General features: G+C 37.5%; 1 protein-coding gene across 1 annotated transcript in view; it reads right to left on the bottom strand.

The window, feature by feature from the left end:
• The window catches only part of LDAH (lipid droplet associated hydrolase), a 117583-nt gene that overhangs the window by 73308 nt on the left and 28061 nt on the right, over positions 1 to 16214 (bottom strand). Inside the window, exon 3 of the mRNA XM_071440037.1 lies at positions 7345 to 7479. Within this exon, the coding sequence (XP_071296138.1) occupies positions 7345 to 7479 (135 nt within the window). The remainder of the gene's footprint in view (positions 1 to 7344; positions 7480 to 16214) is intronic.

The following is a 16214-nucleotide window of genomic DNA, read 5'->3' as shown; positions in this document are numbered from 1 at the left end:
GGCATGAAGTGATAGGAGAAAGAAAAATGGCTTTAAATTGGAAGAGGGTAGGTTTAGTTCAGGTATAAGGAAGAAATTCTGTACTGTGAGTTGTGGATGTCCCTTCCCTCAAGGACAGGCTGGACTGGGCTTTGAGCAGCCTTATCTCATGGAAGGGGATGAATAAGGGATTCTTGGTGTTCATTTGCACATGTGAGAGGTCCTTCATGGAAAGTAAATCAGTTCACCACAAGCAGTTCTGGAGTCACGGTTGTAAAAAGTCTGGTTTCCTCACTCATTTACATTAGCAGACATTGAACCAACAGCTCAATACAAACATTTTGAAACTGCCTGAGGCTTTACAGTGTAATTTATATAATAAGACATTACCTGAGTTTTACCTGCACTCTAGACATAAACAGCTCCAAATATGCTCAAGTACTTTCATACTGAAGTGTATTTAGGAACACTGATATTGCCCTCTTTGTGATTAACTGAAAAATCCCCCAAATCACGTAAACCATAGCATGGAAGGAAGTGGCAGCAGGCTCAGCAATAATATGCTTGAAACCATAGTTCTGTTCTAAAAAAAGTGCCAATGAAATTGCCAAAGAATTTTAATTATCTACAATGTTTAACCCAATGGGGAATTACTTGGCAAACAAGTAGTCACCTGACCACACCAAGTAATTCAATAACTGTAGTAAATTAGGTTATTTTTATATATTTATTAATTGACAAAACCTCAAATTCAGCCTTTAGAAAGGTAAGAGTATGTCTATCTTAAAAGAAAGACAGTAGTGCCACGTGGTATCAAAACTAGAAGAAAGAAAAACTTCATCCAGCAAGCAGCAATGAGACTCACTCATTCAATCTGAATCCACAGTACCACATAATTTTGTTCTTTATCATTTCTTCAAGCACTCTGCCTCTACTCAGATCTTACAAATTTAAGATACACTAGAGGTAACAGTAATTCATTACTGATTATTTACGAATGAGGCCATTTGCAGTCACTTCTTCTGCCCACTCTGCCTTACAGTTTCCTTTATTTTCCTGAGATGCATACATTGCTCCTCAAAGGAAGGGAAATTCCTAAAACTGAAACAAAACCAGAAAGGGTCCATGTTCCAAACCTGATTATTTTTAGAATCTGTAATGATGATGTGCATTACTGATAGTTTCTCATTCTTACAGCTGTAGATCACTATCAATTAAAAATAAAAATGTCATTAAACCCTGGACTGATCCCATCAAGATCTGCACCACTTGTTGCAAGTTTTGTGGGTATCAGAAGTCCCTAATATAAATTAGAATTGCTAAATTAAACTATTGATCAGCTTTCCTTCCTGCAGCCAACCTGTGAAGTGAATAAACTTTTTGACTCAACTACAAAAACGAATCCAGGCCTCTTACACCTTCAGACATAACGATTATTCCCTGCTGTGGGGTTACTTTGTTGTCATTCTGTTAGCAGATGCAAGAATATCTTTCAAATTGAGTTGTGTTAAAAGATGCCTAAGTATTCACCCTGGCGAAAATAACCTGATCATCTAAATATTGTGGGGTTTTTTTCAAATTACATTAGGTTTTTACTTTCCCTTTAACAGTATGGTAAACATTTAAGCAAGCTACTCTAAAACATCATAGCACTGCTCATGCCAGGGAACTGTGACCTGACTTCAGACAGATACCAGAAGATGGAACTGTTACCTTTTGACCAGGTAGAACATTCTTGAGCACTTCCACCCCCCCAATAAAAGCCACCTGCTTCTAAACAGAAATGCTGGTATCAGCTGGTATCAAATCAGAACATACCTATGTCATGGGATGAAATGCACAAAATAACCCATAAACAATTTCAAAGCCTACATCCAAAGTTTCCTGGAATGCAGTAAAGACATTGAGCTCTCTAATGGATGAATTCTTGCCTTTTTTTTTTTTTTAACAACTTTTTTTCTGGATAAAGATCCAGAAGATTGTATCAGTTTTCAAAAATCTTTAAAAACAGAATTATGTTTTTCTTATTTGTAGGTATGGATAAAAAATTCTGATTCTTTTAACCAAGGAATTAGTTGAAGATACTAGAATGGATTAAAAAGCTTTCCACATAGACATTTTTTAATAATATTTCAATAGATATTATGTCAACAGACTTAGGGGAAAACCCTGAAAGAAATAGGAGAATGCAGAGAACCCATTTTTCATATAGCCATAAGAAATGTAAAGACAAAGTCCTATTCCTTGTAATGTCAGTAAAAATTAGTCACTACTCCATCAAATTCAATGGGATATACATTGTGGTATCAAAATGAGCTTAATAGTGTTTAAATGATCTTTATAATTAAATACATGGCTGCTAAGGTATGATAATATAAACAGTTAAAATTGTTAACATTTTGAATGGTCAGAAAAGAAAACAACAGAGCAACTTAGAAATATTTCATATATGGCAAAATTTTAATTTTCTTAGTTTTGATTTTGAATGGAACAAGACTTTTAAACACATGCTTAAAATTAAGCAGGACTGATAAAGTCAATGCCAAATGCCAAGATATCACTCTAAGGATGTATTTGCATAATTATGGGCATGATTACGGGACCTCCATGAATAATTAACTGAATGTGGTTTAAAGGAAAGTAACTGGAGTAGTGCAGCATCCCTAGGGCTGCTTACTTTTCGCACATCTAGATTTCAAGCATTCCAGTGGGTTCATAAGATGAACTGACCATTTGTTTCCTTAAAATAGACACTTAGTATTAAAGCCATACAGTAAAATTCAGATCTTACCAGGCTAAGACAAAAACCTCAACATTTAAATGGCTCCTAATAACTTTTACACATGCACACAACGCTTCCTTCCTTAGGCTGCCTTTTCCAAGGAAGGAATAAGGTTTCTGGGCAGCAGCAGTTGCTGGATCACGAGGGGCAGCAGGACTGCACTGCAGGGACAGTTCCTGTCCCATCCTGTGACAACAGCCAGTCCTTCTGTGCACACCCTGACCTGGGGTCCCTCACTGTTGATAAATACCACGTGAGGAGCTCCATGTGATTCATCCGTGCCAAGGCCAGCTCTGTGAACAGGAACCTTCCCCTCTCTATACATTAAAAAACAACACTTGGTATGAAATAGTTGTGAAACCAGCATAATTCTACTGTGATGGCATGCTCAAAACTTGGGGTTTTTATTGTATCTACAGTGTGATACCACCACACTGGGAGACATTGTGTCATATAAATCTGCATTACAGTTAAGCAGAATTTTAATGTTTTCTAGGCAATAAACATGACTACAGAGTTTTCTGCATCTGTAATACAGAAATATAACTGACTAAACCTCAAAGGAACTTACATTAAAGATAATTCATCTTTCAATGACTCTCAGATATTTTAATTGATATGCCTAGGAAGCAGAAAATGTTGTTGAAATAGAAATTAATGTGAATTAAATGTATGTAACATGAATTAAATGTGTATATGCATAAGCTTAAAGTATGTATGTGAAATGCCAGCCCAGCTGCCTTCCTACTGCTTTTCTCCCATATATATGAATATGCCAGACATAAATGCTTTTTAAACATATTTATCACTCAATACCTCAGTGTGGCCACATATCAGCTGTTATAACTAATCATATAGGACTGAAGCATAGATAAGGATTTGCAGGACAAAAACTTCTGAGTACAACAGAGATTAATTCTGAGGTGTTTTTGTACTGACCAAAGAAACTGCCAGTATCGCTGATCCACCTGATTCAGCAATGTAGGTATTTTCCCTCATCAGCAATTGCTAAAAACATCTATTCTACTTAAAATAAATGAGTCACAAGCCAGCAAAAACTACCAAATGCATACAGAGTCCCTGTGTCCATGTAACTTCTGTCCCTGGAAATGTTTAAGGCCAGGCTGGATGGAGCTGTGAGCAACCTGGTCTAGCAGAAGGTGTCTGTGTCCATGGCAGGGGGGCTGTAACTAAATGACATTTAAGCTCCCTTCCAACCCAGGCCATTCTATAATTCTGTGATACACAACAAGGAAAAGTCCCTATTTTTAGGAACCCAAGTTCTTGGAACACCAAACTTCCATGACCTCCTCCTCTCCTGTTTGCAGCAGTGCAGACCACAATCCCACTCCTTGCCAGCGCCACACATCACGGTGGCACGGCATCTCCAAGGGCACTGCAGCAAATGCTTACACAGAAGTGTTATTGGAAAAGTATTCTTAGTTACTATTCATTCCCCTTAGCAAGTGGAAAGCAGCTAAAGTGCCAACTGCATCTGATCAGCCAGATCACAGTTTGGGAATCATGGTCCTAAATAACTCATAACCTCTTCTTACAGAACACCACACTCTTTGTCTTGCTCAGGCTACTATTTTGTGCTCTTTCCTGCCAGCACAGCATATCATGATGGTAAAAACTTATGGCTCATATCTGCTAATCATGCCCACACTTCTATCTGTCATTTGGTGGACAACTAGCCAGCAATTAACAAGATTATTAACTTGCTGAAGTATAAATTCAATTTTACCCAAACAATTTCAGTCATTTTTTCTGGATTTATACCACTTGAGCTAGAGGCAGATTCTCACTCATAGCCAATTCTGCAGTTTCATTAGAAGCCAGAGGGCTGCAAAAGCAAACTCCATTCAGATGAATTATAACAACAGCCAAGAAGCAATATATCAAATAAATTTAAGCTACATACCACTTCCAATTTTTCCTGTAACACTAGAATTTATTTCTTTTTATGCACAACTTAATTTGAGTTCAAAACTTCACACTGATGGTACATTAACATTTCGGGTTCACATAATCAATGCCTTCACAGATAATTTATTATTCCTTCACCACTTCTCTGCTTTTCCCATACTGTTTCTTAGGATGTAATTCAGTTTCAAAATGGTCTGAAGGCCCTACTCCCCCTGTGTAAAGAGCAAGCAGTGGAAACACTCTTTTGAAAACACTCTTTTGATGGACTAGAAATCAATCATTACCTATCTTTTTTCACCAAGAACCATAAACTAAGGCTAGTTTAGCAGATTTTAAGGACACACTATTATCTTCTACAGTCCATAGAACATTGAAGATTTAACTAGAAATTTATTTTGTAAATTGACTATTAAGAATGCCACTCAAAATTTCCTGTCATTCAGAAGGAAAAACATGCCTTGCTGATTTGACTGTGTCTAACTCAATACTCATCCATATTGTTTACCAAGTTCTAGAGATTTATCTTGAATATTATTTATCATTTGACCAAATATGGTATCATTAAGTAATGAATGCTGACTAGCTACTAATTAGGTATATGACATTTTAATACATCAATTGTGCCTCTTTAGTTGACTAAGATATGAATCACAGGATTCCATATTTCTGTAGCACTTGGCAAACACAGACTATTAGGCAAATAAATTAATAATTTATTTCTGATTTAATTTTTCTTACTCCCAGTCTCACTTTCCTACCAAAAGTAGTTTATTGGCAGTCCTAAGGACAAACAAAAGCATGCCTTCCATCTTCTTGAAGGACATTGAGGCATTGGAGTGTGTCCAGAGAAAGGCAATGAGCTGGGGAAGGGTCTGAAGCACAAATTTGCTGAGGAGCAGCTTAGGGACCAGGGGGTGTTCAGCTTGGAAAAAATAAGTTCAGGGAGGACCTTGTGGCTGTCTACAGCTACCTGAAAAGAGGATGTAGCCAAGCAGGCAGGGGTTGGTCTCTAAGGGATACAACAGGAGAAAACAACCTCAAGTTGTGCCAAGAAAGGTTCAGGTTGGACACCAGGAAAAATTTCTTCACTGAGAGTGGTTAAGCATTGGAACAGGCTGCCCAGGGAAGTGGTGGAGTCACCAACCTTGGAAGTGTTCAAAAAACAAGCAGATGTGGCACATGATATAGTTTAGTGGGTATGGTGGCATTTAGTTGCCTTGATCTTTTCCAAATGTAATGATCCCAAGATTCTACACTTACTTCTGTGTGAAATGTTCTATTTCTTATTTCTCATCCAGCCACAGCAGATGTCCACAGAATGAAACCACTTTAAAACATTGCTATGTATGTACACCTGCTGTCTATGCATATGTTTTACACTAATTTTAAATAAAATAAGAGAGAACTAGAAAACTGTTCTCCTTTTTGTAATTTTGCCTACACCTAAGCATTGATGTTGGCCTGTTTTATGTTCATAGTAGTGTTCAAAACAAATGTCTTTTTAAAAGCTGAGGAGGAGTATAAGGACTTTGAAACTGAGGTATAACTTCTATATTGTATTCAATGAGTAAAATTAAGTTTCAAATAGTTTTGCACAGTGGATTGATTGCTGGGAGCAGAATTACAGCAGAGAAATGTTCAATTAATGGTGTGTGCCTCTGTGGGGCAGGGCTTGCAAGAGTTCTCTGAAAAGAAGGATATCATACAGAAGTGGAAATGAAGGGTGTAGCTTTGTTCAGTTTCCAAATTGCTAAGTGATATCCCTCCAGTCAATTAGGAAGTAGTCTGTGATTGATGGCTGCTGTTGGAAAACTTACTTTAGTCTTTTTTAGACTTCCAAAATGTACTTGAACTTAATCTTATCAGGCATATTATTCCTTTGTAGTTTGCTACATTTAAGACCCCTTTACAGGGCAGCATAATTCACAAGTCAAGTGCACAATTTAAATGCTTGCACACTCTAAATCAGTGGTCTCCAAAGTGGGGTGTCAGCACAGTGTGATATAGGAAGAAAATATCAGAAATGCCGATTTATGCTACACCACTGTGCTACGCCACTGTAGCTTGACCAAGTCCAGAGGACTTCCAACATCAATCAGCTTTCAGGACAGAATTCACTGCAGGTTCCCCCTTCTAACTATGCTTGGAGCACCATCTCTTGCTGCAGATCTGCATGTCAAAAGACTCTTAACAGATACACAAGCAACCTCTCCCCTGCAAACATCCCATACTCTAGTCTCAGAAAGACTTGCTTCCAGGTAATTCACTCATTTAGTACAGCTCTTTTTAAATTCTGAGATAATTAAATCTCTTCTAACGTACTCAATCTCTGAACTGGACATTTAATTAAAAAATGTACTTTTCTATCTACTCTTCTCAACATAAACACATTCTAGACCTTCTTCACTGTAATGTGCCTCTAACAACTGCCAACAGTAAACTCTCTTATTCTCTTAACAGCACATATTTGTCTGGCAAATCTAATTTACTTAAAATACTTCACTAACTTCTCTTCTCATACAACTGAAAATTGTTCTGTGGATATGCAATGGAGACATTTATAACTCATGTCAATCTGTTTTCAATAAGCACAAGTTTTGCCACTGAAACTAGAAGGGTATAAACAATTGTATGCACAGGTTACAGTACTGTACCTTCTATCATTTCCATCCCACTCGGAGGTTTACAGTGTCCAGCATGGCTCACAACCCAGACAGGATACTGCTGGTTCAGTCCACAATAAAGGGCCTGTATAAAGGTCCTGTAATAACCTGCCAGTCCTGGGTTACCTGCCAAAAAACAAAACATAGAAGCACAGTCAATAATAACCTTCCAACAGCAAGCAATCTGCTTCAAAACAAACTAAACAGCATTACACAGCAATTTGCTAATTTATTTTCTCTAGTACATTTCCAGTTTTCATTTCCCCAATGTTATGTTCATTTCCCCTATGCTATTCAACTTGTTTAATTCCAGTGACCAATGGCACTCATGGGAAGCATTTTACAGAATTACTTCGAAATTGCAAAACCTAAAATTGAAGTCCAACACAAGTGAAAACATATTTTTCCATCAGAGGTCAACCAGCTTGCTTATCTATCCCATCCAGTTACAGGAATGTGAAACTAAAACATCACAAAGTCTACAGTATGTATCACGTGATCCAGATGCCTGCTCTCCAAATATCTCAGTGTTACCACTTCAAAATAGGTATGTGGCATTGTTACTATACAAAAAGGCTGTCCTGATCCTAAAAGAAAGGATGATTTTATCTTAAACACATTGGACCAAATAAATATTTTCCTGCTTGCAACTTCATTTTCTATCTGTCCCTTTTTACACCAGTGGAGAAGCTCTTTCCTTTTCAACTCTTCTGCTCTAGAACCATGGGATAACCTGTCCTCCCTCCTGGTGTCCCAGCAGCTTTTGAGGACTTCTCATAAAAGGCTGGTATCTGAATGGCCATGGCTTGCCCTGGGAATTCAGACCACCCCACTCTAAAATCCACTGTTAAACACAGAAAATATCAACAGTCATATACCACTGCTGAAGTGGAAACTGAAATACTGTCCCAAAGATAAAAGTACATCTATGAAAGGGATCTCTGGAGTGCCAAACAAAACTCTATACTGTGCTCCTCCTTTTTTTCTTTCTCGTTTGGATATCACTAGTGATGTAAATTGGAGAGGAAATTCATATGAAGACAAAGCAGAACTTTCCTGATTTCCATATGATGCATAAAATTTCCACACAGACATCAGAACATTAAATTCATATTTATTTATTTATTTATTTATTGGTTTTCCAGAGTAGTTACACTGATTTTTTATTATTGTTTAGACGCCAGCAAAGTTCACCATCATGGCTGGGATTGCTCAGTTATGTGTCTTTCAACTCCCACATCAGGCAATTCTTAGTTTGGGTATCATCAACAGCAAAAGGCAGCATGAGCAGTATTGTGTCAAAAGGCTGTCATTTTTTAAGACAACAACATTCCAAAATAACAGCAGTGTATTACAAAACAAAAAAGCCTTCATTCAAATTCTGTCAACTCCTCTATATCCATCTCATTGTAATAACAGAGGCTGAGCTGTGCAAGTATTGATAGTGACAGAGAAGGATTAGACCTATAATCAAATTAGTACCTGTGAAAACGGTGTATGGAAATAAAAACAAGGGTTATTCCACTTCTCTTTCTGTGGGTGTTTTCAAATTTTCTTGTTTTACTCCCACCCTTTTGCTGTTCAGGTAGCACACAGTAAGTTCATGGCTGTCTCAAGAGGTTCCCTGAGCCCAGTGCCACCGAGGCACCCAGAGCCACCTGGAGCAGAGCCACGTGCACGGGAGGTGGTACCACAGCTTACCCTGGGATGATGCACGAGCACAGGAAGGGAGCCTTTCCCTCTAGGTAATGTATCTCACACACTTCACCCCTCACTTGCAAGTACTAAGTGTCTCTGGGGGGTTTTAAATCTTAATAAAACTAGTGATCTTAGACAAACATTATTTTTACTGGACTACACAGATGTGGGGGAAAAAAAATCCTCAACCCCAAAACATCACAATCAGTTATTATGTATTTCTGAGCATCTCTTTGTAAGCTTGCCATTAAAGGAGACTTTTAAAAAAAGAAACTGTCATTTTGTAAAAACTCCAGAACACAATCAAATTTGTGCAAGTTGATTTCCAGGAAAACAATTTAAAATTCACAAGGTTCACATATCCATACAATTGAATCACGCTTTCATACATCAAAAATATATAACATGAAGGGCCCCAGAGACAATAAAACATAATCTTGACATCATTTGTCAAGTTCCTTGGATTGATGATACACAGAGGAAATCTATCTTTCAGCAAGGCAGAAGAAAAAAGTAGCAGCAATCTAAAATCAATTGTGCCTTTTGTAGTACAAATGATCATAATGTTTTGCATTATGTTTAATCCTGGAATATAACACCATTAGGAGTTTTGAGATAAAGGAATCACAAAATTAATCTCAATCATAGCATTTTCTCTTTACACTTTTCTCTCCTTTAATAATGCAGAACAAGGATGGGGAGATATGACAGCAGCTTAGATATCTTAGTGCTCTTTTCCATAAGCAGCAGGTGAACCTAAGACGTAAAATCTGCTCAGGATTTGGTCATCAGCTGAAGAACAGTGAGGCTTTGCATCAAATATTATACAAAGCCTAAGAAAATCTAATACTTCTTTCAGGGAAAAGAGACTTTTATGCTGTGATAATTTGGTGTGTTTTTTAGGCAGGTAAAAGAGAAAATCCATAAATGAAAAAGAAACCCCAATTCTCATAAGCATCTTCTCCTGGTAAGAGATATCTGAGAGATCTGACCTGTTAGAACTGCTACTGGCATTTCAAAATGCCTTGAGGGGGCATGAATGAGAACTGCTGGCACACAGGGGAATGAAAATCAACCAGAATTTTAACAGCAAAAATTTCTGCAGAAAATTTCTACAGCAAAAATCACCATGTGTACAGCAGCTATAAATTTATTCTTCATTGAACTTGCAATTCCAATGGAGTTATTCCAGATTTGCAATGACCTAAGTAAATGCAGATTAATAGTCCCTGCTCTTGAAAGCTGGCCTCTACAATATTTATGACTGAATAATGGTTATCTCATATGTCTTCAAAGTAATTTTGTTTGTTCTTGATTGAGCTGCTGTCAAAATACTGTATGAGAGGAAACAAAAAAAAAACCTGGACTGATTAAGATTTTCTTCATATAACAGAGTAATAGTAACAGCTAATAGAAATAACTGGGATTTAATATGTACAGCAGTCTGTGATCAATAACGTTTTAGGTTGATCTTTGCAACTGGACTGTGTTCAATTAAATTATTTTATTTTATAGATAAAGAACTACCAGGTCAATCATGAGGGCACCCAGGCAGTGCTCATTTGTGCTTTAGAAGGATTTCCCAGTACAGTAAACCAGAACTGCCTATGCTCTATCACTCAGCAACTAAGTGTCAAAAAATGGAAACCATAAGTAAATGCAGTGTTAACCCTCATGGTTTGAAGGTTACTCCAGTTATTTGAATACCACATCAATCCTAGACACCTCAGGGCAGCTGAATCATTCATGCATGCCAATAAATCTCAAATTGCAGTCATCTGAAGCATGAAGCACATCTTAAGCAGTTACTCTCAACTGTGCTTAATTTTCAACAGCATTTATGTTGTTTCAGAAGTCTTTTAAACAATAGCTGTAAATGGTGACCATAATAGAAAAAGAATCAAGACTGTAATACACTGAGGATTTGTCTAATTTGCAAAAGATTTCCAAGCACTTCATGGAAAGACTGCGTCAAATGGACAACTTATACAGTGAATGAGAACAGCAGGACTACTTTATCTGATGTACCCATAGGCTGCAATATGCAAAGGACTCCTGCCATACTCCCTGTTTTTCTCTGTAACACATGACATTTCACCCAGCTATTCTACATTAAGCTCAAAGTCTTTCCATTTTTAATTTGAAGACGGGAATCCACTGCTTCCTTTTCCGATCTGTTCCACCCACAGCTAACACAAAACAGTACAGAACAACCAAGAGTGCAGAGGTGGAACTTAGAGCTATTTTAGGAGGTAAATATTCTCCACTTCTATATACTGCAGATACAGGCTTCCAAGAACTAGAACTACTACTCTTTAGTCACCCAAATAAGTAGAAATACAAACATGACTTATAAAGATGCATTTGCCTACCTCTCACTTTCAAGCATTTTCCTGTTAATGCTTTTTCCATCAAATCAAGATTTTTAAATGCCATCTGCTTTCTCAATAAGACACTTAGGCAGTGGAGAGAGAACAACTTCTATAAACAGAATATTTACCCGGAAATCACTTCTAAAGAATAACCTTTATCCCGATTTCACATTATTTCCTATACAATGCATCACAAAGTCAAACTTGGCCTGTCTTAAAATGAAATACTAATATTTGAGATGCTGCACTTCCACAAGAGAAATTATTCAGACTTGATAAATTTAAACTTACATACAGTGCATTATCAGTGCAACTCCATCAGTTTAATGGAGAAAACAACAAACACATCATGCTCACGTAAAAAGTCACAGACCATAGCCATTCCCCACAAGCAATGACAGCTTTTATGGCTTACAAATTGCTAAGCATTTTGAATTCTTCAGCAACAGAACACATTCATGTCAAATGGAAACCACAGGTAAGAGAACACAAGCATTAGATAGCCCAATGGAAAAAATGCTCCAGGTTAGAAATGAAGATAGTCACCAAAACAAGAAAGAAGCCTTCTCTGCAGAAAAAATGTAAGTCAAAAATATATACAGCTTGCTAAAAAGAAATTGAGACTAAAACATAAAACTAAGTAATTTTTAGCAGTTCTGGAAGGGATAGCTGAATTGAGAAAGATTTATTTAAGCAGTATATAGTAAAAGCCAATAGTGGCAGGGAGTGAATGAAAAATTGCCATGTAACTAGGCCAGCCATCCCAAACAATGACAAGGTTTCTTGCACCTTGCTTTGAAACAAGCATTTGGGTTCCATGCACTGTCCTGTGAGATGTTCCCAGTGCTTCCAGTGGTGTCTCCAGGAGCCTGACCATCCCTGGGAGCAGCGGCTGGCACTGAGCCGTGGTGCTTTATGCACTTCTCTAGCAGTTGCTTTTTGCTTGCTCTGGGACCTCAGCAGGACCATAAAGTACAAAGGCAGCTACATGAATACAAGAAGGGAAATACACAGCCAGCAGTGGGTTTACAGAGAACTTTAAGGAACTGGAAAATATGCCAGCAATTACCATAAATGTAATTTTAGAAATAACCCACAGTTTCAGAATGAAGGGTATGCTGCAGTATTTACACTATAGTCTCCTGCATGAAAAAACAAATGCAGCTTCTAAAAAGAAAAATAAAATAAAAAGAGCAGCTGTAAATCAAATTTGAAATCCAGGGGCGCACAGCAGGACACATGAAAATCATTTTTGTGGTGATGATTCTCACTGCCTCTTCACAGAGCTGCCAAAGCTCCCAGCTCCAACTTGAAGAGCCTCAGTGACAAGTTCCTTGCTCAAGGAAACTTAATCTGCCTTTGGCATCTGACCAGCCACCATGGAAGAAGATGCAACTCCCCTATGTTAATGAATGGAAAGCAGCCCACGCAGATGTCAGAAGAATTTAAATGGAGCATGCAAAACACACAATGATGTTCTCACACTTGGGAGAAAACTGCAGAATCTGACACCGTGGCTGGTGAACAGGCCTTAGAAGGCAACACACAGGTCTCTCTGACATGCAAGGTCAAGGGATTTCATATAAAACATGTCAAATAACATTTGAGTGACCATCATAAACTCATGTCAATGAAGCTTTCACCTGTTTGCACATCTCAGGGTCTGGCATTCTTCGTCCTGTATCCCTTCATAGTCTCTACTCTAGGGGAGCAGCATCAGCCAAGGAGCAAAACATTACAAGGACGTTATACAGAAACACATGTGAAAACTCTGTTTGATCCTCTCTAACTCTGGAATAGTGAATTTGGCTGGAAAGCACTGTAAGATATTTGCTTGGGTTGTGAAAATAGGGAATCTCAGAAGGATTCAGCCAGGTGTCTGTAACACAGCTTATTAGAGAGTTTCTTCAAGAACATTTCACATTTTTTCCCTATATATACCTACACACATACACTGTTATTAGTTTGACACAGCTATAAAACTTACATATAGGATTTTATAATACACATTCTTTGTATTATATTTTGCAAAGCCAATAAGCTTGTCTGTTGTTCCCTAATGCTGCTTCACTTTTAGGATAAATGTAGGTTCATTCACCTATAAAGAAATCCCACAGACAGTCTGATAAACCTGAATTAACCTAACACAGCTGTTTTTGCCCAAGTGATAAGAATGCCTGAAGCTTGTGAATTAAAATTACCAGCTAAAAATTGTGACAGTATATGCTGGTTTTCCCATGGCAATAATTAACAGCATCTATCCAGGCAGATAAGATATGAAGTACAAAATGCTGATTTCATCCACTGCAAACCTACTGAACTTTGTAATTAAGCAATATTGCAAGGGTTATAAAGTCCACAGATGTACTTCAAAATTACTTCTGCCATCTCAACCAAAAGAGGTACATAAATACAAAAGAAGCCTTGATTTTTATTTTTTAATGTGTCTGTAAACTAATGTTTCTTGGAAGGGAGTTAAGACTGAGACATAAAACTGAAATAATTGAGTTCTCAATGGAATAGCCAATTTTTTACACTTTTCAATAGCAGAACCCAGAATTTTCTAGTGCTTACAATTAAATAATTTTTGTGCGTTGTTTTCCACATAGTAAATGAAAAATTAAAACATTTAGTTAGATCTCCTAGTACACACCTACACATACACAGTCTCTTAAGCAGATGAAGATAGAAAAAAACTACTTTTAATACCCCAGAGGTGGTTGGTCTGACCCAAACCATCCTACAACCAATGCTGGCTGAGAGGCTACTGCGAGTTCTGTGCTGGGTCTAGAATTCCCAGTGGGAATTTTCCAGCCAGCTCCGTGGTCTGAAGCAGCATTGGACCAGAAGAAAACAAACCTCCTAAAAGAAAGAGGGAGAACAAAGGAAATGCATGAAGAGGAACACGAGACTTGATGTCAAATGGGTTCACAAGAAAGCCTACGAAACATCTGAATAACACAGTTCTGATGAGACAACAGCAGCAGGAAAAAGACAAAGATGGGAAAAAAATAATTCAAACCCAAGACAACCACAAATTATTTGTTTTGTGCAGATACACAGATCTGAAAATTTGATCACTTTTGAATTGTATACAAGGATAAAGGAAACAATACATTCAAAAGGCACCAAAAAGAATATTTTAAAACCTATATCAGATTTTCCTATATTGTACCACTGGTAAGAATTAAAAAAAAATAAGAAAACACACAGGTTTGGGTGCTTTGGGGTTATTAGTTTTGGCTATTGCTTGTTTTGTTTTATCAAGGTAGTAACAGACAGGAAATAAATGGCAAGAGAGAGCACCAAGACAGTTAATTTCAGAAAAACAGACTGAAAATGTGTTTTTGCAATTTTTGTGTATTGAAACTTCAAGAATGTTGCATTTGAAACCAACACTCTAAGGTGATTTAGAGAACTAATTTTGCATTTGCATCTGCCTTGGGTCTTCAGAAATGCAAGATAAAAGAACAAACTGTCCTGAACATGGATAAACCAAGATTTACCAACACACATCCTTAGGAACAGACTCTTTGCATTGACACCACTGTTTTTCTGACTGAGGAAAAAGGCCCTGTAGGTGGGGTATTAATACTGGTCCTAAGTAGATGCTCCATGAAGACTTCAACTGAAACACTTTTTTCAGGCAAACATAAAAACACAAATCCCTTCACAAGCACATTTATTCACCCATTCAAGACCTATTGCCAAGAGTTTCTGCCTCTTAAGAGAAGGCTGTGACAATGGATAAAAAATATCTAAAACTGAGAGATGGAAGGCAGTATTTATGTATCACTATGTATTTACTTATTCCTATGAGAGTTTTTTAATCCAACTAGGATAATCAAGGTTTGTTTTCTAAAAGGGAAATCAGGACAATGAACAAAATCTACCCTCATGCCCATAACAGAAAAACAAGAGCAAGAGATATGACTGAGTTTCTGTTCATACTGTTTTCCATAATCCAGATATTGAACATAATGGGTCATATTTATTTCTAGTACTGATTCAGTGATCCATAAGGCTTACTATCAGACAGAAATAAGATCATGTGTTAACTAGAATCTGAAAGAGGATTTTTTAGTTTTCATTCTATTCAGATACTAAGTCAAAATGTTTAATATCAAGGCAAATTTGTAGTAGCTCAGGTATTTCTGGTATCAGCTCACAGAAAGTAAGTACATTATACACTGCTGCTGTAGCTTTAAATGTTTTAAATCCTTTGTTTGTACATGATGCACATGGAAACACTGGATTTCCTTCATAGGTAAGTCCTTCACTAAGCAATTTCTTCTTCCCTCCCACCTCAGACATCCCATGAAGAGAAACAGATCTTTTTTAAAATTTTCAAATCAAGCAAAATACCCTAGAACACAACTTTTCCATAACTCTGGCCAACTCAAGCCACTGCATGCTGCAGGAGAGGGATCACTTCCTCCCCTGACACTGCTCACACAGCCAGGCAGGAAGGATCCATGCTGAAAATGCCTCATTAGTAGGGAGAGGACACCAAAAGAAGGCTGTGGATTGAGAAATTTCAGTAAGTCACTTCAGTAAGTCCCATCTGCCACCCAGATTTAGTGGAGGGAAGTACTGTCAAACACAGCTGGACATTCAACCATCCTGTCATTACTCTGCCTTCTCAAACTTAACAAGCTCAACTGTGCCAAGCCCCCATCAGAGTTACTTCTGGAGCACTGTGAAATTAAAAAAAATGGCATATTCCAAGTCTAGATCTGACATACAGGCTCCTCTCTGCATGAGGAAGTTTTTATTTTTAATGAAAGACTA

This window comes from Agelaius tricolor, unplaced genomic scaffold (assembly GCF_023055355.1).
Source record: "Agelaius tricolor isolate 1412-34295 unplaced genomic scaffold, bAgeTri1.0.p SCAF_1, whole genome shotgun sequence".
Taxonomy (NCBI): domain Eukaryota; kingdom Metazoa; phylum Chordata; class Aves; order Passeriformes; family Icteridae; genus Agelaius; species Agelaius tricolor.
This window is presented reverse-complemented; position numbering and strand designations above follow the sequence as displayed.